We start from the raw sequence: 24,569 nt of genomic DNA, 5'->3' as shown, positions 1-24,569 counted from the left end.
TTTTTCCATACATTTAGACCAATAAGCGAAAGAAAATTAAACATACTTCCAGTAGCTAGATTTCAATTTTGAAAACGGAATTCGATTTGCATTCCTCTTTTCTAAGTTTACTCGGAAGTGGATTTTTATATATTTAATTTCGTCCCTATCTACAACTAATTTAAGTATAAGTTTATTTTGAGAAAAATGTAAACTTATTATGCATTATATCATATTAACTAAAAATAAAATCGTAAATCTACTTCCGAGCAAACCTAGAAAATAGACTAACGAATATAATCATCTTTTCAAAATTAATATAAGTCAATCAAAACAAGCTGAATTTTCATTTCTCTTTTGGTACTGTTTGCATAAAATTGCTGTCCTAGAGCAGGAGCAAAAGTATTTACTCAGTGTTTTTTGATTTGTGCATGCGCGTATGGGCGTTAGAACATTTCTAAGAATCTTAGTAGCCATAACAATAGTACCCTCATTCCGAACGATTATAAATCAATTAGAGCTAATGACTACGGAAATGAAATAATAATATATTATATAATAATTGTAAAGTATAAAATATATGGTAATAAGTAAATTTATGTTACTACAAAACAAAATATAATTAGTTGTGTTCAACTATTCAGCCGGTTAAGTTCAATTTGTTTTTCTTGTCCGTGATTACTTTTTTAAATTTTAAAATGAATGAAGACTGGCGTTTTGGTAAAAAAGCGCGTCTCAAGCTATGTGCACCACGGAAAAAACCAAATTTGGCTAACTTGAAACGGAAAAAACTCGAAGATCATAAAAACAATGATGAGGTAGGTATTTATAATATATTGAATAGATTGAATTTTTTTTTTTTTATCTGTTTACACGAATAACGTTATAAGGTACATTAAAAACTTCAGTGTATTTACGCGCAAATACAATAAAAAAAAAGATTCTGATTCCGATATGAAATATTTATAAATAAACTTTAGTTAAATTTTCTAGCACACAAAAGCACACATTTTATATAATTTGAACTTCAAATGCTTGTAAAAAATTAAAGTTCTGGTAAATATTTTTTTAGATTCTGAGCGGAGCGATTAATGTATTGATTTTACAATGCTGTTTCCCAATAATTTTCAAAAACGTGATGAAAAATAAATGAAAAATTAAAAAAAAAAACGGGAAATTTTATGCAAAACTGATTTTTGACAAAATCGATTTTGGCTTTTGGTGTAACTCTAAAAGAAATTACAGTAGATACATGAAATTTTGATTGAATGTTTATATAAGCATTGTCTACACACCATAACATTTTTAAAATATTTTTTTTTTATAAATAACAATAAAATTTTGCTTGTTGGATATAAAATCTTGAAAATTTAATAGAAGGCTCCTAATATTATGTTTCAAAGGCAGAAAAAAAATGCATTGTCACAATTTTTTATAAGCATTTAAAGTTTAAATTTTGACAAATTACGTAAAAATGACGAAAATTTGCAAATTATTTTGAGTTAGAAATTCATAAAAAAATTTCTTTTTAAATATAAGTTTTGAGAATGTAATACAAGATTCCTCATATGTTATTTGTCTACTTTAATAAAAAAAATTTGCACGCGTTTTTAAATATTATTTATATTGTTTTAAACATTTAATTTAAAAATATATATATATATAGCATACACTTCTTTTTAAACTATAGACAAATGAAATAATTGTGGGACCATCTACTTCGACTATATTTTGTTCCAAAACCCCAGAAAATACATTGATTACTACAAATATTCTAGCCACAACAAAAAAAAAAAAACCCGATGAATGTCTCAAGAAATTTAGAAAACTCTTTTTCATACCTTTCACAAAATGAAATCAGCGTAAAAGTTAATCCGTGGGAAACACTTGAAGGTAGACGAATTGTAGATATCAAACATCTATTTCGTTCACTGCAATCAATTCACCATCAAGGTTTTAATTGTACTTTCCGTGATTTGGAGTTTTTAAACGAAATACGTAAGGGATATCTCAGCACTTTTCAATTTAAATGCAAAGTATGTGGCATTACAGAAAATATAAATAATGAGGATGAGATCTGTAACAGTAAAAATGTTAATATTAATATGGCTATAGTAAGTGCTACAGTTAATACCGGACAAGGCTATAGTCAATTAGAAGAATTTGCTGCGACATTAAATATGCCCAATATGTGTAATAGAACGTATCAAGATTTTCATAATACTATGCATATGCATATGAACACCATAGCATTGAATGAAATGCAGTTAGTGGGACAAGAAGAAAAACGATTAGCGATAGAAAATGGTCAAGTTGACCATTTAGGACGACCTAAAATTGCAGTAGTCGCTGATGGCGCTTGGAGCAAGCGATCTTACAAAACTAAATACAACGCACTGTCCGGAGTTGTAAGTAAAAAATAAACTGCATATTATAAAAAACATAGTTCCTAAGCATATAAAATTAAATATATTCTAATAATATAAAACATGTATCTATAATAATAATTATATTATATTATTATATTTTAAATACAATAGTAGTATAATATAATATAATATATAGGTATATGAATAATTATTTATGTTACGTGATATATTACAAAATATATTTATAGGCTTGTATTTTTGGTGCAAAAACAAAAAAAGTTATATTTTGTGGAGTCAGAAACAAATATTGTTATATATGTCAATTAGCTGAAAACCGTGACGAAATAGCACAGGATCATGTATGTTTCAAAAATTGGAATTCGGCCTCAACCGCGATGTAAGCCGATATTATTGTTGAAGGGTTCAAGTAAAGTCTGCATATGCATAATGTTATATATTCTCAGTTAATAGGTAAGTGACTTTATTTTTATTTTTTGCATAAATATTTTCATTTATACGTTGTATTATTGAATATATTATAAAAAAAGGAGATGGTGACAGTAGTATTATGAAACGTTTAAGATTGGAAAAGCCATATGGTACAAATGTTGTTATAAAAAAAGTAGAATGTACTAATCATTTACTACGTAACTACATAAATCGTCTTAGAGATATAAGTGGGAAAAGAAAAAATGATAAAGGAGATGTCATACCTGGTTGTTATCGGAAAGTGGTTCATGATCGCTTACTTAGGCTTCGGTATGCTGTCACTGAAGCGATAAAATATAGAAGACTTGAACAAATAGATCGCACATATGAAGCAACACTGACTTTACTCAAAGCAGATATAACAAACGGACCTAATCATGTTTTCGGAGACCACACTAAATACCAATCGTATTTTTGTGAGGGTCAAAAGAAAGGTATGTAATTTTTATTTGTGTACTGTATGTTTGTATGACATTTATGATTTATAGAATAAAAACTTAAAAATAACTATAAATAACTCATAATATATAAATTTCAAGTTAATAGTTTTTGAATAACGACAAAATAAGAAAATCGTTGTATGAGAATTAGTTAATTTACGAGTGAATATATAATATGTAACTTCAAACGCACGTAAAAATTAACTTGACTTTCCAGTCAACCTATTTGTATTATTTGTTAAATGTAGGAAAATTTAAGGGGAATTTTTTAATATATTTTTAAAACTTAGATATAAATAGAAAAATTGTTATATATTCTAACTCGAAAAAATGCCAATTTTCGTGATTTTGATAAATTTTATCAACATTTTAACTTTAGGTGCTCATAAAAAAATACTGTAAACGTATGCTCGGCTTTTTTTTAATGTTCACTAACAACAACTTATGAGGATGGTTATAATACATTTTCAAGATTTTTGACCTATAAATAGTTAAAAAATAATCGCAGTATTTTGAAAATATTATGGTGCATATAAATTGCTAATATAACCATTATGTGATGCATCATCTACGGTTATATTTCTAGAGTTACAATAAAAAATCAAATTCTCAGTTTTTTCTTAAATTATTGTTTGGTTTTCTTGACGCTTGTATTATATATGTTTTAGGAGAAGAAAACATCGTACCCGATTTAAAAATCTTTGGTGTTTGGGATGATATTTGTAGAGCCCGAAATCTTCTAACTTATCATACCGAAAGTTTAATGTATGGCTATAATAAAAATTCAGCTGAACTTTATTATTCAATTTTAACCAAATATGTCGGAGGGAAACGCGTACATTTTTCGTTGAAAGGGTCTTATCAACTAAGGTGTAGCGCAGCAGTCACTGCATATAATTCAGGACCAAACCGTCTTTCTTTGTTTAACAAACATGTAACAAATAAAAGCCCAGGGAGATTTACAAAAATGTATATTAAAAGGCATATAGTAAGAGCTGAAACTCGAAAACGACGGCGATGTCTTTTTAGTGGACCAAAAAATAGAAAAAAATGTACAACAATAGGAGGACCAGATGAAAACTATGGAAATGTGTCTCATGACCCATTTTTACTGATGTTGAAATCCGACAGTTAAAAAATAAGTTCATGGAAAATTTAAAATTAACTGAAAAACAAATTATAGACTTAGAAATGAATACTTAACGACAACATCAATGTGATGAATGGCATTTGGAGCGAAAAAAAGGTAGATATTTCATATTTTTTTAACAAAATAATAAGTTTATATGAATGTTTTAAAATGTTTTAAAATGTATAAATTTTTATTTTTTAGACTCACTGCTTCAGTGTTTGGTAAATTATGTAAAATGCGCCAAACCACGTCTCGCGAAAAGGTAATAAAAGAAATGTTGTATGGGACTTTTAGTGGTAATGCTGCTACGCAGATATGGAATTGCTCACAAAGATATGGTTAAAGAAGAGTTGGAGAAAATAATTGGAAAAAAAATTGAAAGTGCAGGTTTATTTGTAGATGCAAATTTACAATTTTTAGCGGCGTCTCCCGATGGACTAATGGACAATGATAGTCTCGTCGAAATTAAATGTCCAGCGTCTGCTAAGAGTTTTACTCCAGAAGAAGGAATTTTAATGAAAAAAATAAAAAGTTGCACTAATGAAAACGGTCAACTACATCTAAAAAGAAATGATAGTTACTTTTATCAAGTCCAGGGTCAACTGCACATAACACGCAAAATGTTTTGTTATTTTTGTATCTGGACACCTAAAGGTAATACTATTTTGTTTTGAACTAATAGGATTCTAATTGAAATGTATAGGTAATAAAAGGTAATAAAAGTATAGATATAATTTATAAGACGATATAATATAATAGACAATACCTATCATCTTTTTTTTTATTGTAATTGTCAATTGTTTCAACAAGTGCCTATGTACGTTGAATCAATGCTTTATTTATATACATATACTCATGTACATAATACATACAATTTTTAAGAAATTATTGTGATACAACTGAATATTTTAAAATAAAAAAATTGTGTGAATTTATGCATATTTTTCCACTTAGAAAATAATTATTAATGTTTTTAACTATTGTTAACTTACACAACAATCGATCGGTTTAACTTCAACCGTTGTCTTTTGCGAGCAGAACGAAATAGTTTCAACTATTTTTTTTATAATTGCATAAATGTATTTTCGGTAATTGCATGCATTGTCTTGATCCGGCGGTTTTACATCTAACAACTAAAGCACAACACGTAATAGGTACTATTATGTGATCTGTTTCAAAATTGATATGTATTTATTGTTAATAATGAATTATTGGGTAGGTATATTGGTGTGATTCGCCGTGTCCGTGTGCTCGTGTATAAATTCACTGGGCACCTATTACCTAGGTAGGTATGTAAAAAGGGACAATATACCTGTAGGCTGTAGCAGTGGAATATTAACATATTTAAAATTTTAAGAGGACCTAACTATTAACATTTGGATAAAAACTAAACGTGTTTAGGTTCTGCACGATTCAACATTAACACCCAATATATAGGTCAATACTTGACATTTTTCAAATATTCTACCTTGAACTGACAAATAAATGTATTGATTTTACAATGACACCTTTGTGTTTTTTTACTGTCGCTCATTACCTATAGGAACAGTGAACATGCTTCGATTTTTAACCTGAAGTTGGTTTCTGGTAGAAAATTGTAACTGAATGGTAATTGAGAGAATCAAAAGTAAAAATTCCAAGTACTCTTCTAAATAGCAGGATAAACCAAAAAAAAATAAGAAAAATAGGAAATTTTTATTCAAAAACAATATTCCACAAAATCGATTTGGTTTTTTTATGTACTTAACTCTTTAAAAAAATAGTCGTGAATACTTATAATTTTTACCAAATATTTATTTTATCATTTTCTATACATGGTAAAATTTTTAAAACATTTTAACTCTTTTTGAGCTATTTATGGAATTGAGACATTTATGATTTTTTTTTCAATTATTATCTGTACTTGGTCAAAATGTTGGAAAATTTAATTGAAGGTTATAAGTTTTATTTTTTACGTTAAAAAATTTGAAAAAGAATTGGAACGCTGACTAGGTAACTCCTCAATTATTACAGTCACCGACTCAATGACGAGGTTCACTCGACTCCTACTGTTTATCAAAGGGATACACCTACTTAGTGTTTCCCCCTTTTTGATTTAAAATTTATAATCAACACATGATTTTCTTACCTTGCAAGTTGATGGGTCTTCGTGTTTATTTACCGTCAAATTTCCTCCTGAATTGCAATCTAAAACTTGTGACTAAAATACAATTTAGAAATAATTAAAACACACACTTTAAGTCAATATTTTGAAACATAAAAGTTACAGATTCATAAGATAAAAACTAAATCATTTATATTATAATATAAGTTTAGATATAATTTAGAAAATTAGAAATATTTAAAACCCACTGTTTATATTAATATAATATTTTAATAGGTATACATAATAATATATAGGTACCTATGTTATTTTAAAAACATAATGCCTATATTTGCCTATTTTACACGTGACGAGTAATCGGGCCAGGGAGTGAACTCGGCCGAGCACTGTCCCTTGTGAACTCAAGTAATCGCACGATTTAAAACGAGTGAAGGAGTGAATAGAAACCGTTTCTAACAGTTATAGATTAATAAGTTAATAGTTTATAGAGGTAGTACCTAAATGCTTAGATATAATTTATAAGGCGATAGAGTCATAGGTATATAATATATATATACACCTATATTTGTAAATTGTTTCAGCGTGTATTTTGAATTTGAAACATAGGTTTTTGCTTTATTTATATATAAATGCCACTTAAGGGCAATTATGGAGATGCTAAAAAATGTATATTTTAATTTAAATGTATAATCAACACATGATTTTTTACCTTGCAAATCGGTCGGTTTTGGCATTTAATTTCTGTCAAATCCCCTCCTAAATTGCATTCTGCCGCTTGTGACTAAAATACAATTTAAAAATAATTAATACCCACAGTTTATATTAAAATAATCGTTGTAGATATTATGTATCTATATTAATATTTTGAAACATAAAAGTTATAGATTCATAAGATAAATACTTTATATTAGAATAAAAGCTTAGATATAACTTATAAGGCGATAGAATCATAAATGTAAGTGTGTAACTGTATTTATATATATATGCATGTTACCGGCAAATTAAGGAATTAACGTTAATAACTATAAAAAAAAATAGTCAATAACGATATTTCCGATCAAATTGAAAGTATACGATATTGACTAAGAAATAACGCTTATGTCCTTTATTTCCAGGCAACGATGTATTTAGAAATATTTCTTAGGTAATGACGATAACTCTTGGCTTTTTTAGACATAATTGGTAAAAATGTTAAATCAATTAAAATTAAAAATCTAATGTAAAATGGTTGTTAGGTAAACTCTAATTTTAGGTACTAATTTTATTATAAGTTGTAAACAGTTACGTACGCATGTAAAAGTTTAAATAATGTATTTGTAAATTTTAATTAGAAACGACTTTGCGTTGTAAAGTCGATTTATTGATTTATCTATAATTGGTAGTAAAAATAACGTACTTTTCGGTTCTAAGATGTCGGTGGTCTTTGGTCGTACATAAGGTACACATTTTAAGTAAAATAAAGCCGCCTACCGGATACATGTATCATTAAAGTAATTTCCTAGTGATAGTTGTAAATGTTAACAAAATATTCGAATTATTGTCAGTAATGCCTAGGCATTGACGATATTAGTATGGTTGCCCATCGAGCCATGATTCCAATACTTGAAAAGTGTCTACCGAAATGAATCTCTATAATTAGTATTAAAGTTAAATTAAACAGCTGGAGACTTAAGCACTAGCGCTTATATGTCATGGTGGCGATCACAGAACTAAAATTTACTTTTGAAAGGTAATTGCATTTATAGTCACTACAACAAATAAACGCTAGTGCGTAAGTCTCCAGCTGTTTAATACTCATAATGGAGATTCATTTCGGTAGACACTTTTCTAGATTCGTTGGGCAACCATACTATCTTTAATCGTGGGTATTACCTAATTTACATCATTAACTGTAAAATATATATATTTATATCTTATTTATTATTGTAAATTGTTTCAATCAGTGCCGCGGCCGTACCAAGGATTTATTTTTTTTCTTTTCTTTGTGGTGGTGGGGGGGGGGGGGGCTTAAACATTCATACTTGACTCTATAGAAAAATAGGAAATAATTTAAAACATACACATACTATTTAATGTATTATGAATTTAATATCTTAATGTAAATTGTCACAATTTCAAATCTAAGCACCTTTCTTTTTTTGATGAAAACATATTTAAAATATTATCTCTATTAATTTGTATATCTCTGTGTATATTCATAAATGCTAACCCATTTAACCTTGCCTCACCGGCAGAGTTTCTTAGATAGGTCTTGATTCTTTTTAAAGAAGAAAAACTTCTTTCAACCGATGCCGATGATACAGGCAAAAAAGCAAAAAGTTTTAGTAAAATATTTATATGTGGGAATAAGTCTTCGGGATATTTTGATAATGGGTCTAATGCATTTTTTGGTAAGTTATATTCTTCATTAGACCATTTTTGCTTCCAAAATTCAAATTAATTTTTTAATAAGTCCATGTGAATGTTGTGATTATTAAATCTTATATCTTCTTTATAAAAATCAATAGCTGGCTGTATATCGCTAAATGATAAATTACCAATTTTGCTTGGTAGGTAATAAAGAAGATAAATAAAAAAAAATATTAGAGTTAATTTTAAAACGTTCAATAAATTATGCTAGAATATCATCTAGATATGGATAATATAATTGTCTATAGTTAGAAACATGGTCATAATTGTGTATTGCATAATTTTTTCGATGTTTTTGAGTCCCGACTACTCTTGGTATTGTTGGTAATGTACCAATTTCTTTTGCAATTTCACAAGCACGATGAAATATAGAAACAAAAGTTTCTTCCGTCCATAAATCTTGTAATTTTTTAATTGTTCATTCTATAGATTCTATTGCAATGGCTAAATCTATTTTTTCTGTTTGCAGATATTTGAAAATAAAACAAGTTATTTCAAGAATTTTTTTCCAAAATACAGATAGTTATAATAAAATTAAAATTACACATAGATTTATGTAATGGAAAAACTGCTTCGTCAATTGTAATGTTAACCTTCCAATGCACTTATTATTAAGCTATTGCATAGCTTTTATCGCTGGCGTGGTGACTGAAAAAATTTTTTCGTAGGTAACGAAAAAGCGTGACCGTAAGGTGTTATTATTATTTTTGTTATTTACAGTCTAACCAGTTGTCTAAGCAAAAAGTCTCAAATAAAATATTTCCGTACGGTCTTTATCTACCATTATCAAAAAAAACTCATTTTGTCATTTTCTTTTCGGTCGTCGCGCTCAAAAAGTGTAACTTGAATTTATTGATATCATACAAAAATAAATAGTTATAATTACATGATACATAGCTTCTAAATATTGCTATGCAATAGCTTTAACGCGGCAGTCCCCGAGTGCCTCAGACATTTTTTTCAATAAAATCTTCAACCAAAATTAAAATATACTTATATCGTTCCATCCATCTAGTCTCCCAAAATTGTTCAACCAAGAAAAGGATTTTTCTAATTTTTTCCGTAATATAGTTGACTGTTTTTCTGATGCACGAAAAAATGTCTCTCTCAGTCGTATATTATTTATCTCTTTAAACAAGATCGATTATTAGTAGGTATGTCAATGAATCATTGCCGTCGTAGCATCGTAACCGTTGCTTAGCCAGAGGATTCCGTTTTCCTCCAAAATGACCCTTGCCCGTTACCACCATGGCCGTTTTCCGCCAAAGGTTATATTCCGACTACTGCTAAAAAATATTAATAAATTATTTAAGATATTTTTTGAGAACCCCTGAACTAAATCCATCAAATAGTACTGATTACAATATTTTTATTATTATTAGTTCATCTCAGCTCTATCCGCTATCGACCGTTCGCTGTTAGTCTGCACCTGTCGGTTGAAACCACGATGTCAAAAATAATATTTATACTTATACTGTTTATACGTATAATTTGTTTTAACTCTTTGAGGGGCGGTGGTTAGCTAACTAACCACATACTTCATGACACTTAAAGGGCGGTGGTTAGTAGAACTAACCACTTATATAAGTATTTTTATCATTTTTTTGGCGGTGGTTAGCAGCTATGACCACATAAATACTTATGTTGTATGAATAAAACTCTAGATGGCGCTGTTGTTTGATTTTTTTTTTGTTTGTTGGTGAACAGTATTATTATTCTGAACGTAGTGATAAACGTATTTATTTTTACACTTTTATAAATTATTGTAAATATGGTTTTTCTATTATTTTTTTTTTTGTTTCTTCCATTATCATAGTTTATTTATATTAATTATTATATATTATTATTGTCATCATAATCAATTTTAGTATCAATTCATATAATATGATTAAATATTATCGTTTTGTAAGTGGTCAACAACAGTAACCACCGCGCACCTCAAAACGATTTTATTTTATTTTATACCTATCAAGTATTTATTGATTATTCCTATTATATGGTCTCTTGTACTCTTAACTTTAAGTCTAACTTAACTCTAAGTCTTACTTATCATGTCTAAGTTAACTGATGATGACATACAGTTAGTTTTATTACAAGATATACCAAGTGGTAGTGAAAGTGAGGATGGACTATTTAGTGATGATGATGATTCTGACCATGACAAAACATACCGTCCAAATGGCATTTGCGACGTGTCAGCAACTAGTTCAAGTGAATCAGAAGATGAAAAAAGTCAAATTACTACAGAAATGCTCCTAGTAAGTTTACAAATTATTTAGTACTTTATAATTATAATACTACTAAATACTAAATATATTTATACTTATGTACTAATATTATTAATATATAATATTACTGATTACTATTGCTAGCTTTAAATTATGATAACATATTTTTGTTTAGTCAACTTCGAAGACTAATTTACAGACTTCATCTCACAGACAGTCTGCTCTCAATAAAGTTGGATTAAAACAGAATGAGGTACATACATATAAACATATTTTGTTGTTATAATTTATTTATATTATAATAACTAAACAATATTTTTTCTTACCTACATATTATGTGTAATTGAATAAACTTTTTTTTTAGAAAAATCAAGTGGGTTCAAATAGTCAACAAAAAAAACAAGTCAACTTAAAAAAAAAATCTCAAAGAAGTCCAAATGATCATCTTGTATGTATTCAAGATCCTTTGCAATGTCAAGTTCCTAATGATCCATATAATCCTCCAGTATGGAGTAAAAATTATTCAATGCCTGCTATTGAACCATTTACTGAAAATAGTTGTGGTCCTGATGATATTTTTGAAAATTTAGATGATATTTCTCCATATGCTATTTTTTGCCAAATATTTGATGATCATATTATTGACCATATAGTTTTTCAAACTAATTTTTATGCTACTCAAGTAGGAAAACAATTCACTCCCACTACTGAAGATGAAATAAGAACTTTTCTTGGTATAAATTTGTACATGGGTATTAATCGCCTTCCCAGTTATCGTGACTATTGGTCAAGTGCTTCTGATTTGCATAATGTTTATATTTCAAATTTGATGTCTGTTAAGCGCTTCAGTTGGTTACTCAATTACATTCATTTTAATAACAATCAAGTACAGCCAAAAAGAGGGCATTCAAATTATGACAAACTTTATAAAATTCGACCAATTCTAAACTATATTGGAGAAAACTTTAATAAATTATATAAGCCCCATAGGGAAGTAGCTATCGACGAGGCAATGGTGAAATTTAAAGGCAGAAGTTCACTAAAGCAGTTCATGAAAGACAAACCAATTAAAAGGGGCTATAAAATATGGATGCTATGTGACAAATCTGGATATAACCTAAAATTTCAAGTGTATACAGGGAAATGTGAAAATTCTGTTGAATTGGGTCTTGGTGCTAGAGTTGTCCTTGATTTGTGTAAAGGTCTTGAACATAAAAATCATGTCGTTTATATGGATAATTTCTTTTTGAGTAACATCCTTTATGAACAACTTCTAGAAAAAAATATTTATGCCTGTGGAACGGTCAGATTCAACCGAAAATATCTTCCAACTTTAGCAAATGATAATAAGTTACAGCGAGGAGATTTTGACTGGGCAACTAGTAATAGAGGGTTGACCATGTTCAAATGGAAGGATCGTAAATCAGTACATCTCCTTTCATCTCTCCATTCACCTAGTGATACAATAAGTGTAAACAGAAAAGAAAAAAGTGGAAGTTTAACTAAAGTTCCATGTCCAACAGTGCTAAAAGATTATAATGCAAACATGAATTTTGTGGATAATTTTGATAGGTTGAAGAAAGATTATCAGTGTGATCGGAAAAGCCGGAAATGGTATATGAGAATTTTTTTTCACATGCTTGATTGTTGTGTCACAAATGCTTTTATTATACACAAAGAACTACCAAAAATTGATGGAGAAAAAAAATTAAATAATAAAAACTTTCGTCGAGAAGTTTATGGTGGTCTATTAGCAGCTAAAATTATTGGAGTGCGTTCGCAAATACCTAATAAAACAAGATCTCTCAATAATGAAATAAGTAACCATAAACCTTTTGTACCAAAACGTATAAGACTCCAAGAAGCCAAACATCAACCAGTTAGGGGAACTAGTCGTCGATGCGCAGTGTGTTCCACTAAAAAGAAACCAGTAAGGACTATTTGGATGTGTAATACCTGTCAAGTACCACTGTGCTTAAAAAAAGAAACACAGTGTTTTCAAATTCATCATACAAAGTAGAAATAATAAAGTTACCTATTTGTTATGTATGTTCCTATAAAATTTGTTATGTAAACCAGACAGTTTAAATATTTTATTTTAAAATAAGAAAATGTAAGTAAAACATTGTAAGAGAAATTATTAGTTTTAAAATGATGTTTGTTTTAAAAATTATTATATAAATCAGAAAGTTTAAAACATATTGCATTATCTAGTAAGCAAATATAGGTAAAATTCTTATAACCAGTTATGATAAAAGAAATGTTTTGTTATACTTGATTAATATTATGATATATAAATCTGTGATATAAAATGTGTTATTAATAATACTTAAAATTATCTAAAATGAAATAATTTATTAGTTTTTAGAGTATAATATTATGATGTATGTTATACAAATTCGTTGGAACATTTTTGGCGGTGGTTAGTACAGATAACCACCTTTTCCTAGACTTTTCCTGGAAAATTCGTAAACTTAAAATTATTTTTTTAATAGTTTTGACTGTAGGTAGTTAATAAGAAACAGTTTTTACAAAAAAAAGCTTAAAAATGTTATGGTATCATTTACTGCCCCTGAAGGGTTTTATTTCACGGGTAGTGCCTGCCCCTCAAAGAGTTAATTTTAATTTTTATAATAACGTATTATTTGAACGACAAACTTATGATAAATATTTTATACAGTTTTTACGCACAATTCGTTTAATTTTATTGTATATAAAAACGTATACGTTGGGAAATACACTGAGTATACCTATAAAGGTGAATAATAATAGTAAGATAAGATATAGTCATATAGATTAATATAATAGTTTATGATCAATATCTGTGATACAAGGCTAGCCCGTACATTAAATTTAGTTCAGGGATTCTCAAAAAATATCCTAAATAATTTATTAATATTTTTTGGCGGAAAACGGTTACGCCCGCTAGTCCATAGCTCACGCGTCAACATTAATACTCTATGATACCTATATCCATTACGCATTACTAAAAAAAATATCTTACATGATATTTCGGTAGGGAGGGCTTAAGCCCAAAAGCCCCCTCCTGGATACAACACTGATTTTAACATGCATGGATTTTAAAACAATGCTTTATGGTTTATCTATTACATTATTTATATATACAATGTACATGCTAATTTATTACAACTAATGAGATGCAAAATAATTAATATTTTGATTTAAAATTATAATCAATACGATTTTCTTACCTTGTAAATCGATCGGCTCTCACATTTATTTACCGTCAAATCCCCTCGTGAATTGCAATCTGCAGTTTGTGACTAAAATCCAATTTAGATATAATTTAGTATTTAAAACTCACTGTTTATATTAATATAACAATTAATAGGTCCATATTATAGATTTATATAATAAGTTAATATTTTGAAACTTAAAAGTTATAGGTTCATATAATATAGTTCATATAATTTAAATACCTAGTAAAAACAAGGTCGTAACTAAAAATCAATTTCGTCGGTGGAGGCGGGTCCAATATTTTTTTTGTAGGTATAGACCAGTGGCGGCTCGTGGTATGGTGCACAGGAGCACATGAACCACCCAAAAAATGAAAAATATTATAAAAAAAAATTAGATTCATATGGTAACATATAATTTAAAAAAAGTTTTCGGAGTTTTTCATGTTAAGAAGTGTGTCTATTAACGAATAATAATAATTCGCGGAGCACAAATTTTTTGTGCTCCGGGCGGCCGTGTAAATATTAGCTACATGCCTCGACACGTCGGTTAGTAATATATGGTCATTGGTCATAGTCCATTGATATATGGATAGACGTATATATTATATAGACGTCATGCATAGTAATATATGGTCTATGTATATGGTAGTTTGGAGCACAAATAATGTGTGCACCTTGAACTAAGATAATATATTTTTGATATTATCCCCCCAAATTACAGAAAACGTCATATTAAAAAAGAGTATTTAAACATTTTTGTATTTCAATTTTCGGAGAAGCTAAAATCAATAAATCAAAATTGTGGGAAAGTCGATTTCAAGTAGGCTTGACGACGAATTCAAATCTGTTTTCAGAATTCTCATCACTTCATTAGATCAATTATTGATATGTTTGGCAAAGAATCCGTCAAAAATTCTATATCACGCGCGTGTGTTAGACAAAAACAGAAAATCACGGTATGGAATCCCCTTAATAACGTTATTGTTTTACATTATTTTGGTATGCACCTATAACAAAATTAATATTTTTACCATCTTACATAGGTATCTTATACATTTCTTGTGCACCACCTTAGGTGAACCTCACGAGTCGCCACTGGTATAGACTATAGATAGGCACTGGATACTTGTCATTTTTATATTAAAAATATAAAAACTTTTTATTTAAATATAAAACTGTATAAAACTCGTTATCAAGGTCGGTGCCGGTCATTTATTAAGGAGTAAAATTTAGGCAATTCAATCCACATGTTGATCGGCCTCGCGCGGAACCTGCATGTGTGTGAGTATGTAATTCGATATTAGTGTGAGTGAGCTATAATCACACGAGCAGATAAAGATATTTACCCACGCGCATGCAGAAGTCAGTGATTGACTTCGATGACTATTATCAAAGCACTATTTTGATGAAGAAAAATGCTTTTACAGGAAAAATTCTCACGCCTCGTTGATATGTCGGATTTTGGTCATATTTTCTCTGAAAGATGAGAAGTTTTTGCAGGTCGGATCAAAGCTGGCATTTTTATTTTAGTATAGTATTAATACAAAAATACGTTTGAAAAAGAAAAAATATTGTGCATTATTCAAATGGATATTCCAGCTTCTATAATTACAATTATCAAAATCGGGCTTTGATCCGACCTACAAAATGTTCTCTACTTTTAAATAAAAAAAAAATTAACGAAACCCGACTATTCTACAGAGTGTGAGAGTTTTTCCTGTAAAACATGTTTTTATATTAAAAAAACGCACCGGCTCCAACTCCCTTAACAAAAAATATAAAATTATTCTGAATACAATAGTCGTTAAGAAACAATATTCACTCTCCTGGACCACCCCAGCAGTTACGGCCGTAAGTAAAAGTATAGAAATAAGGTATAAATCGATTAAATTATAGTTAAATATTATATGTTTATAACTTATTTATTATTGTAAATTGTACGCATTTTAAAATAATGCGTTATAGTTTATAGACTAGGATTGTTCTTAACATGAAAATGCCTCTATTGACTTAGGAAGTTTTGTTTTTGTCTGTGGTTTTTGTCATCAAACATTTGATTGACAGACCCCATTTTTTCGCATCTCAATAATTGTGCTAAAACAGCATGTATATCATGGTTGAAATATATAAGGTTATTGCATATATAGGTACCCCTTCTCAATCAAATGTCTGATGACCAAAACAAAACTGCCAAAATAAAGAGAGGCATTTTCATGTTAAGAACAATCCTAGTCTTTGTACAATGTATACCAATTTGAATTTAAATTTATAACCAACATGCGATTTTATTACCTTGCAAATCGTTCGGTTTTTGAGTTTATTTATTGTCAAATCTCTTGCTGATTTGTAATTAGCTTCTGCCTAAAATACAATTTTAAAATATTCAATACTTATAATTAATAATACATGTAAATATTTCAAAACGTTATAGATTAATTAAAAGTTATAGATTCATCGGGTAAATGTTATATAATAAATGTATAGATATAATTTATGAGACTATAGAAATTAGAATATCTTATTTTAAATAATTATTTAAACATTTACCTACAGACGTTGAAACAATAAGTACTATTATAAATAGGTAATAATTTTAAGGACATTTTGAGTCAATTGAATATTATATTAGATTTAAATATTTGTGCGCAAACGTGCAGTGATGCCTATTTGTTCAATAACTATTCACTTAACGAATAATTATTAAAAAATTACCAAACTAATTTAACTTACACAACAATCAATCGGTTTATCTTCAACTGTTTCCTCACATGACCTGAACGCAATAGATGCAACTATTTTTTTTGTAGTTATATACATGTATTTTAGGTAATTGCTTCGGTTGTCTTGATCCGACGATTTTACATCCAACAACTAAAGCATAACTCAAAATACTATTAAACTGTTTCAAAATTGATATTTATTCATCATTTTTTTTAACTATCTATAGGTAGTTAGTATTAAAATTAATTCACTTTTATGAAAAAAGGACAATATACATCAGTGGCATATTACAAATGGGTTTAAGGGATGGTTACCTAATACCTAGGTCAAGGTACAATATACTGGCCACTGGGAATGGTAAACTCCTACAAATGTAGTTAATCTCCTACATAGACATAGTGTTAAATCCTACAAAATATAGTGTAGACTCCTACAAAACATAGTGTTAACGCCTACGAACCGTGGTAAACTAATAGGTGGTAAGTTTTTAAAAAAAAGTCAAATTAATTTTTAAAAAGGTGGACAAGTTAATAACGCTTGCACCGCTGTTGTTTCCTCCAGTTCAAATCGTTTAATTACCATTTATTACCATATACTATACACTATTAAATATTAAAAAACTAAATGACTTATGTGTATAGGTAAAAAATTTTAATTATGTTAAAAAGAAATCAGTAGAAAAAAATATGTCTTCGTATTATCGACATTAAAAATAAAATATCTCTCTTACAATACATTACATTTTAATACAAAAATCAATTCAGCTACCTATACCTACAAAAACCAAGGCTTTGCACCCGTTTATTCCGTATAGCCAAAACCCATAAAAAAACCCCAAAAAATTATCAAAACCGTAAACCCATTTAACCCGATTGATTTTGATGACATATAACCCGATGGCTACAACACGAATGCGCAATTTTTCTTTTTTTGACCCGACTAATTATACCACGATTGCGCAAAAATTTTGTAACACGATTGCGCCCCGATCCTTTTTACCTGTTAAAATCACAACACCATTGCGCACCAAATGATATGTGTATATATTAAATAATATAGTACCATATAATACTATATACTATAGTATATGCTATGTATAATAATTTATGTAAAACATAAAATAATTAATCAATTAAATTGAAAATAAATAATTAATTCCCAATTCTCCTTAAATATTATAAATTATATTAAAGTCAACACCCAATATTTGTTTTTCGATATTATATTATATATTATATATATAATTATTATATTATATTATATTATATTATATTATTATATATATATATTGCCTAAAATTCCAAAAAGTGTTGAAGAATCAAAAGTTCAAATATTTGATAGACGCGAAACTATAATAAGTAATACTGGTGAGTTGTTTTGTCATATGGAAACAATTTCAAGTCCGGTAATGTTTACTTGTGCTACTAATCTTAAAATATTAATTCGAAGTTCTCACATATTCGGCGATGGGACGTTTTCACATTCCCCCAAACATTATGAACAACTTTATACTGTTCATATATTGTAAAATGGATTTTATATACCTATAGTATATTGTTTTTCGACTTCAAAATCAACTCAAACATATATAGATATGTGGCTTACAATTGTAGAATTGTGTTTGAAATTGACCGGTATAAATGTACAACTATCATTAGCTCAATCAACTTTTCATTTCGATTTTGAAAAAAGTACACATAACGCTGTTAAAGAAATTTTCCCGAACTGCAGAATTCTGGCATGCAGGTTTCATTTAAATCAACCTTGGTTTAGACATATTCAAAAAGATAGTCAGCTACTAAATGAATATAAATCAAATTCGGAATTGGGTGTTTGGCTAAAAAAATTTTTTGCTTTAGGATTTTTACCAGCCAATTTAGTAGAGAATGCTTTTTTATATTTAATTGAAAATGCTCCTATGTCTAATTTTGGATTTACCGATTATTTACTCAAAAACTATATAGAAACCGATACACAATTTCCACCAACTTTATGGGCAGATAAACCATCCGAAGAAGCTAGAACAACTAATGGTCCAGAATCTTTTCATATGCACTATAATTCGCAGTTTTATACCTCGCATCCATCTACTTTCCAAGTAATAAACATATTATTAGGTATTCAAACTGAAATTTAAAAATAAATGGTATTAAACGTAATGAAAAAAATAAATTACGAAAAGAGCAAGAAAACAATATTAAATTTATGATGGATACTTGGGAAACATTTAAGAACAACAAAATATCATTGAATGACTATTTGCAATCAATGGGACCACGTTTTTGTGCTAGTCATCAAATGTAATTTTTAAAATCTTATTATTATTAAATTAATAACTGATTATTTTTATATGAAAAAAAATATATCGACTATTGACTATGTCTGTATATACATTTAGCATACGTCACGTAATTTAGGAACAAACATTTTTTAACCAAGCCAACGATGATAATTTGTTGACAGTCCTAAGCTTGCAATAATTGGGAAGGAAAATTTTGAATTAATTATTTATTCATTAATTATACATAGCATATACTATGGTATATAGTATTATATGGTACTTTATTATTTAATATATACACATATCATTTGGTGCGCAATGGTGTTGTGATTTTAACAGGTAAAAAAGGATCGGGGCGCAATCGTGTTCCAAAATTTTTGCGCAATCGTGGTATAATTAGTCGGGTCAAAAAAAGAAAAATTGCGCAACCGTGTTGCACCGTAACCCAATACACCCAAAACCGGAATTAAATTCGGGTTTTAACCCATAACCCGCAATAAAAAATTTTCAAGTGGCATATGAATTTATATGTATATTTCATGGAGAATTCAGTTTTTCATAATTAGGAACACTGGTTCACGTGACAAATGTGATACAACTGATAAATTGTGTTTTGATTGTTTTGAATTGTGTTATTTTTAAATTTTTAATATAATATTATTATGTCCGTAGTGAAAATTGTTTTGTGAATGTATTTTTCTATTATATTTATAATTAAATAACTTAAAATGCCTAGAAAAAAATTAGTGGTGCTTATAAATTTTTAAAACTAAATGTGAACACTGGTAATGTGTGTCAATTTGATTCTTGCGACAGTGAAATTTCCACATGCAAAAAATTGTGAATGAAACTTAGAGAGCAAACTCTATGAAGTTTACAAACAGCATTTTCAAAAGGAAAAACCTCGAAAAAGATGTATTGAACTTGAACCAAATTCCCATGACAACATTGTGGATATTCATACGAAGGTAAACTATACATTTTAATTTTAAAATATAAAATATAAATATACAAAATGTACAATTTAAAATAATATTCAATATACAGGGTGTATCTTATGTCATTGTACCCCGCGTTTTTTAACGATTATGGATCGATGACATGGAATTTCGTTAAAACGAAAAAAGACGTGTTTCTTTATTTTGAACAGACAATTTTTTTATAACAATTTCAAAACTTTTAAACACGCAGATGTTCCAATAACAAAATCAACTTTATTTTTTCAAATGGCAACTACTATATTTTTAATGGATTCTGGTAAAGCTTATTTTTCTGAACATTTTGATAGTCAAAATCAATTTTGGTTCGCTAGTTTATTAACTATGGTCCTCTAAAGTTTGGTAAGATCTGCATTAATACTTTAAATTGAAATAATTGGTATACGTTTAATTTATAAGAGCTAAATACATTTTTCTTATACCTAACTTTTATAACTTGAAATTAGAACCATAAGTTCCCTATATTGGTAGGTATCGCATGCAAAGTATGAATTTAGCAGTTGAAATTCTTTAAGAATTATTTAACAATCGTGATTTAAAATAAACTATTTGCAAGATATTTAGATAAATAGTCAATCTCAATATAGGTTTGTAACCTAACTTAGGCATACTTTTAATCTAAGTTAATTACAGATTTTTAATATTATTATAACAAGAATCAAATACCATTAGGTACCTATTACCTAGTCCTTATCCGCCTAATAAAGAATCCAAATTAATGCTATTGTAAGAAAAGTATGATAGGAAAAGTACGAAATAAAATACAATTTTTAAATGTCCAAAACGGAAAAAAATAAGAAGGGTTATGAATTTCAACTCCTAAATTCATACTTTGCATGCGATACCTACCAATATAGGCCTACCAATAAGTATAACCTATATGTTTGGTTCAAATTTCAAGTTTATCCCACTACGAGAAGAGTACCAGAAGACATTGCACTTTTTTCATTTCACAATTTTTTAACCCCCATACATACCTAAGACATTAATGTCGACAATCGAATACCATTTACCAATTTACCATTATTACTTTAGCCACTTAATGAAGAATCCAAATGTATGATATTATAAAAAAAGTAATTAATTACGATTACCTATAATAACAAATTAAAATAATAATATTGATTTTGATGATTGTATGTTAAAATAAAAATAATGAACTATGTTTGCCAACAATTTTGTTTATGTTTATTTTTTTTTGAGTGTCATTAGATTACCGATTAAACTACTCAAGTGTATAAAAATAGTAGTTATAAGAAAAAATGATTTAGATCTTGTAAATTAAACCTATACCAATTATTTCAATTAAAAGTATTATTAAAATTTTGAAATTGTTATAAAAAAATTGACTGTTAAAAATAAAGAAACACGTCTTTTTTCGTTTTAACGAATTTCCATGTCATCGATCCATAATCGTTAAAAACCCCGCGCACAATGACATAAGATACACCCTGTATAATTAACATATTTATTATTTATGCTACAAAAAATTATATTTGGGTATATTTGGGTAACAAAGTCACAATAAATAAAAGAAACATAAGATGTGAAGTTAATGAAAGAGCAATTCAAATAATTGATGAAATAAAAAAATTGATCGAAAATCGTTTAATAATAAATTATAATATTACTACATAAAAATTAAAATTTGTATTTCTATGCTATAATGTTATATAAATAAAGTAGTTTTCTTAAAATTATTTTTATAGGTTGTAAAGAAGCTGAGGACACCAACAGTACTGTTTACATATTATTTACTATTCCTTTTCACAATACTTTATCCTAAGATATTCATATTTAAATATCCTAATTTTACTATATACCTAGTGGATAGTTTATAATAAGTAAACCACTCGTATTTGGCTCGTAAAATAGATTGATCAAAAATATTTATTATTAAGATCATTTTCAAAAATAAAATGTTTATTTAGAAACTATACATACTTACGGTATTTTTACAATGTTTTTTCAACAAAACAATATTTGAAAAGTTTTACCGTACCTTGAAAATGTCATCATCATCATGGTATGTTTTAAGACAGTTTACTAATACATATATAATGTTGCATTGATCGTTTAATAATGATTCGCTAAATTCTTCAAATGTATTGCTCTAATAATACCACAATAAATTAGTTAAATATTAAAAGGATTAACTTTTACTTAACAGAAGTACCTACATTTTATGAATTGTACCTATAACATATTAAGACAGGCATGTCAATCACGCGACCCGTAGGTCCCATGAGGCCCATGGTCGTTTTTTATGACCCGTGTATAACAACAATATTAATGAATATTAATTAATTGAAAAAAAAAAATTATACATATTTTCCTTCCGTGTCACAACTATGTTAGTGAGAGGTATACTTTTCTGCAGTCTTATCTTCTAATAAGCTGTAATTGAATAAGTATTGTATAGTATTGTAAGTAATTTTTTTTTTTGTTAAATTTGTGTCTACGAAATTAACTATTAAATATATTTGGCCCAGTTTATACTTTGAGTTTGACATGCCTGTATTGAAAGGACGTAGCACGGACATTTGTTGTCTCCGTCTTACAAGTGCGTAACATGGAAATTTACGCTCAGCAGATCACGTTTAGCGAATCGACTATTTTAAAACTTGATGATAAAAACATTATGTGTGTTGGTAGGTACGTAGGTTTTGCGTATATAATATTGCGTTAATCAAACATGCTTATAACTCACTTAAAAACTGAAGTATCGTAAAAAACCCACATACAAACATAGATAATGTTCTTACCATCAATTTTCATAATAGGTAAATTCACTCTCAAGGTTTTAACTAACAAAGCTACACTTGATCCGCTGAGCGTAAATTTACTATGGTAGGTACGGTACGCACTTATAAGACGAAGACAACATTAATTATTATTTATTCGTGACTCGTACCTCGTACCTCGTGGTATTTATTAGGATTTAGGATTAAAAAAAATCTAATGTAAACGTTAAATATATAAATTCACATAATTGTTACATATGATGTACTATGGATAAGTCGTTATTATTTATCGATTATAAATTTATCTTCTACTAACAAAAAGAGAAAACTTGTGTGACTATTAAATTAGTGTACCTTGTTCTTCTAAGACGTGGATTTACAAATCTGAAATGGAGGGGGCTACATTTTTCTCAGAAAATAAAGAATTATAATTTTAGTACCTACATAATAGATTATAGATTCAATATTATAAAATTATTCACAATTTTCATTTTTTTCATCCGAATACTTTTAAAATACTTTACCCAAAAGTATTCTGAACAACTATTTTGAAAATTTTTAAAAAGTATAAATAATACTATTAAAATACTTTTAATTTACAATAATAATTATTTTTCTTGTTTTTCTGGTGGTTTTTACAATATTACACACATTTTAAAATTTTAAATCAGGTATCAACAACTTAAATTATATTATATTTAAAACTATTAAATTATACATGTTAGCGCTAATTTCAAATTTTCTCGAAGAAAAGTATTGTTAGTTTAATATGTAAAACAAAAACTAAAAATTATTTTAAATAATAATTTTATGAAGTATTCAAATAAATATTCTGAATACTATTTTTCATAATTAGTATTCGAGTATTTATTCTAAATACCCAGATCTGAATCAATTTTGTTTATATTTTAAATTATGAACTTTAAGACGAATCAATTATTTTGATTTTTCTATTACATAAGTTTAAAAATATTGACTAGGTAATGACATTTGAGAACACAACCTGTGGCTTACATTCGGTGTTCAACCTCTCATCTTGGTATTTTTTTACTACACTATTCTAAATAGCTAAATTCTACTAAACATTACATTTATTATAAACTAATAACTATATATTGTATTAGATATGTTATCCTAACCACGTAAATATATAATAAATAACAATAATCCACTTAACAAATAATACTAATAGTAGTATACTAGCTGTAATAAACTTACACATTCGTAATCTTCTTTGTTATTTTTATAACATGATAGTCTACACAAATTTGATTTTAAAAGCTGAAAAATAAGAGAAAAATTGTTTTTATAATTTCAGAACAATGTAATGTGAAATAAATAACAATTGCCGGCAATGCCAAAGTGTGATGGTACCTACATAAATTCTATATTTTTTTTTAGAATATTAATAGGTTTGGATGTTCTGGGTTATTTCATTTGTCAAGAAGGCAGGGCCGTAACTACGGGAGGGGGGG

At 28.0% G+C, this 24,569-nt stretch overlaps 1 protein-coding gene and 1 pseudogene across 1 annotated transcript; one reads left to right on the top strand and one right to left on the bottom strand.

Annotated features, from left to right (window-relative positions):
• Positions 1-8,619: 8,619 nt before the first annotated feature.
• On the bottom strand, positions 8,620-10,465 carry LOC132946011 (52 kDa repressor of the inhibitor of the protein kinase-like; annotated as a pseudogene).
• Positions 10,466-10,973: 508 nt separating this feature from the next.
• Positions 10,974-13,170, top strand: LOC132945995 (piggyBac transposable element-derived protein 4-like). The gene is made up of 3 exons (XM_061015854.1): positions 10,974-11,180; positions 11,326-11,403; positions 11,515-13,170. The coding sequence occupies exons 1-3, from the start codon at positions 10,974-10,976 to the stop codon at positions 13,168-13,170; spliced, it is 1,941 nt and encodes a 646-aa protein (XP_060871837.1).
• Positions 13,171-24,569: the final 11,399 nt, after the last annotated feature.

This window comes from Metopolophium dirhodum, chromosome 1 (assembly GCF_019925205.1).
Source record: "Metopolophium dirhodum isolate CAU chromosome 1, ASM1992520v1, whole genome shotgun sequence".
Lineage (NCBI taxonomy): Eukaryota > Metazoa > Arthropoda > Insecta > Hemiptera > Aphididae > Metopolophium > Metopolophium dirhodum.
The sequence above is the reverse complement of the archived record's forward strand: the minus strand, read 5'-3'. Positions and strand labels throughout refer to the sequence as shown.

Excerpts from the sequence above, each read along its gene's own strand:
- LOC132945995 (XM_061015854.1), top strand. The coding sequence starts at position 10,974 with ATGTCTAAGTTAACTGATGATGACATACAGTTAGTTTTATTACAAGAT. Across the intron at positions 11,181-11,325 it reads TTACTACAGAAATGCTCCTA|TCAACTTCGAAGACTAATTT; the intron begins GTAAGTTTACAA and ends ATTTTTGTTTAG. Across the intron at positions 11,404-11,514 it reads TTGGATTAAAACAGAATGAG|AAAAATCAAGTGGGTTCAAA; the intron begins GTACATACATAT and ends CTTTTTTTTTAG.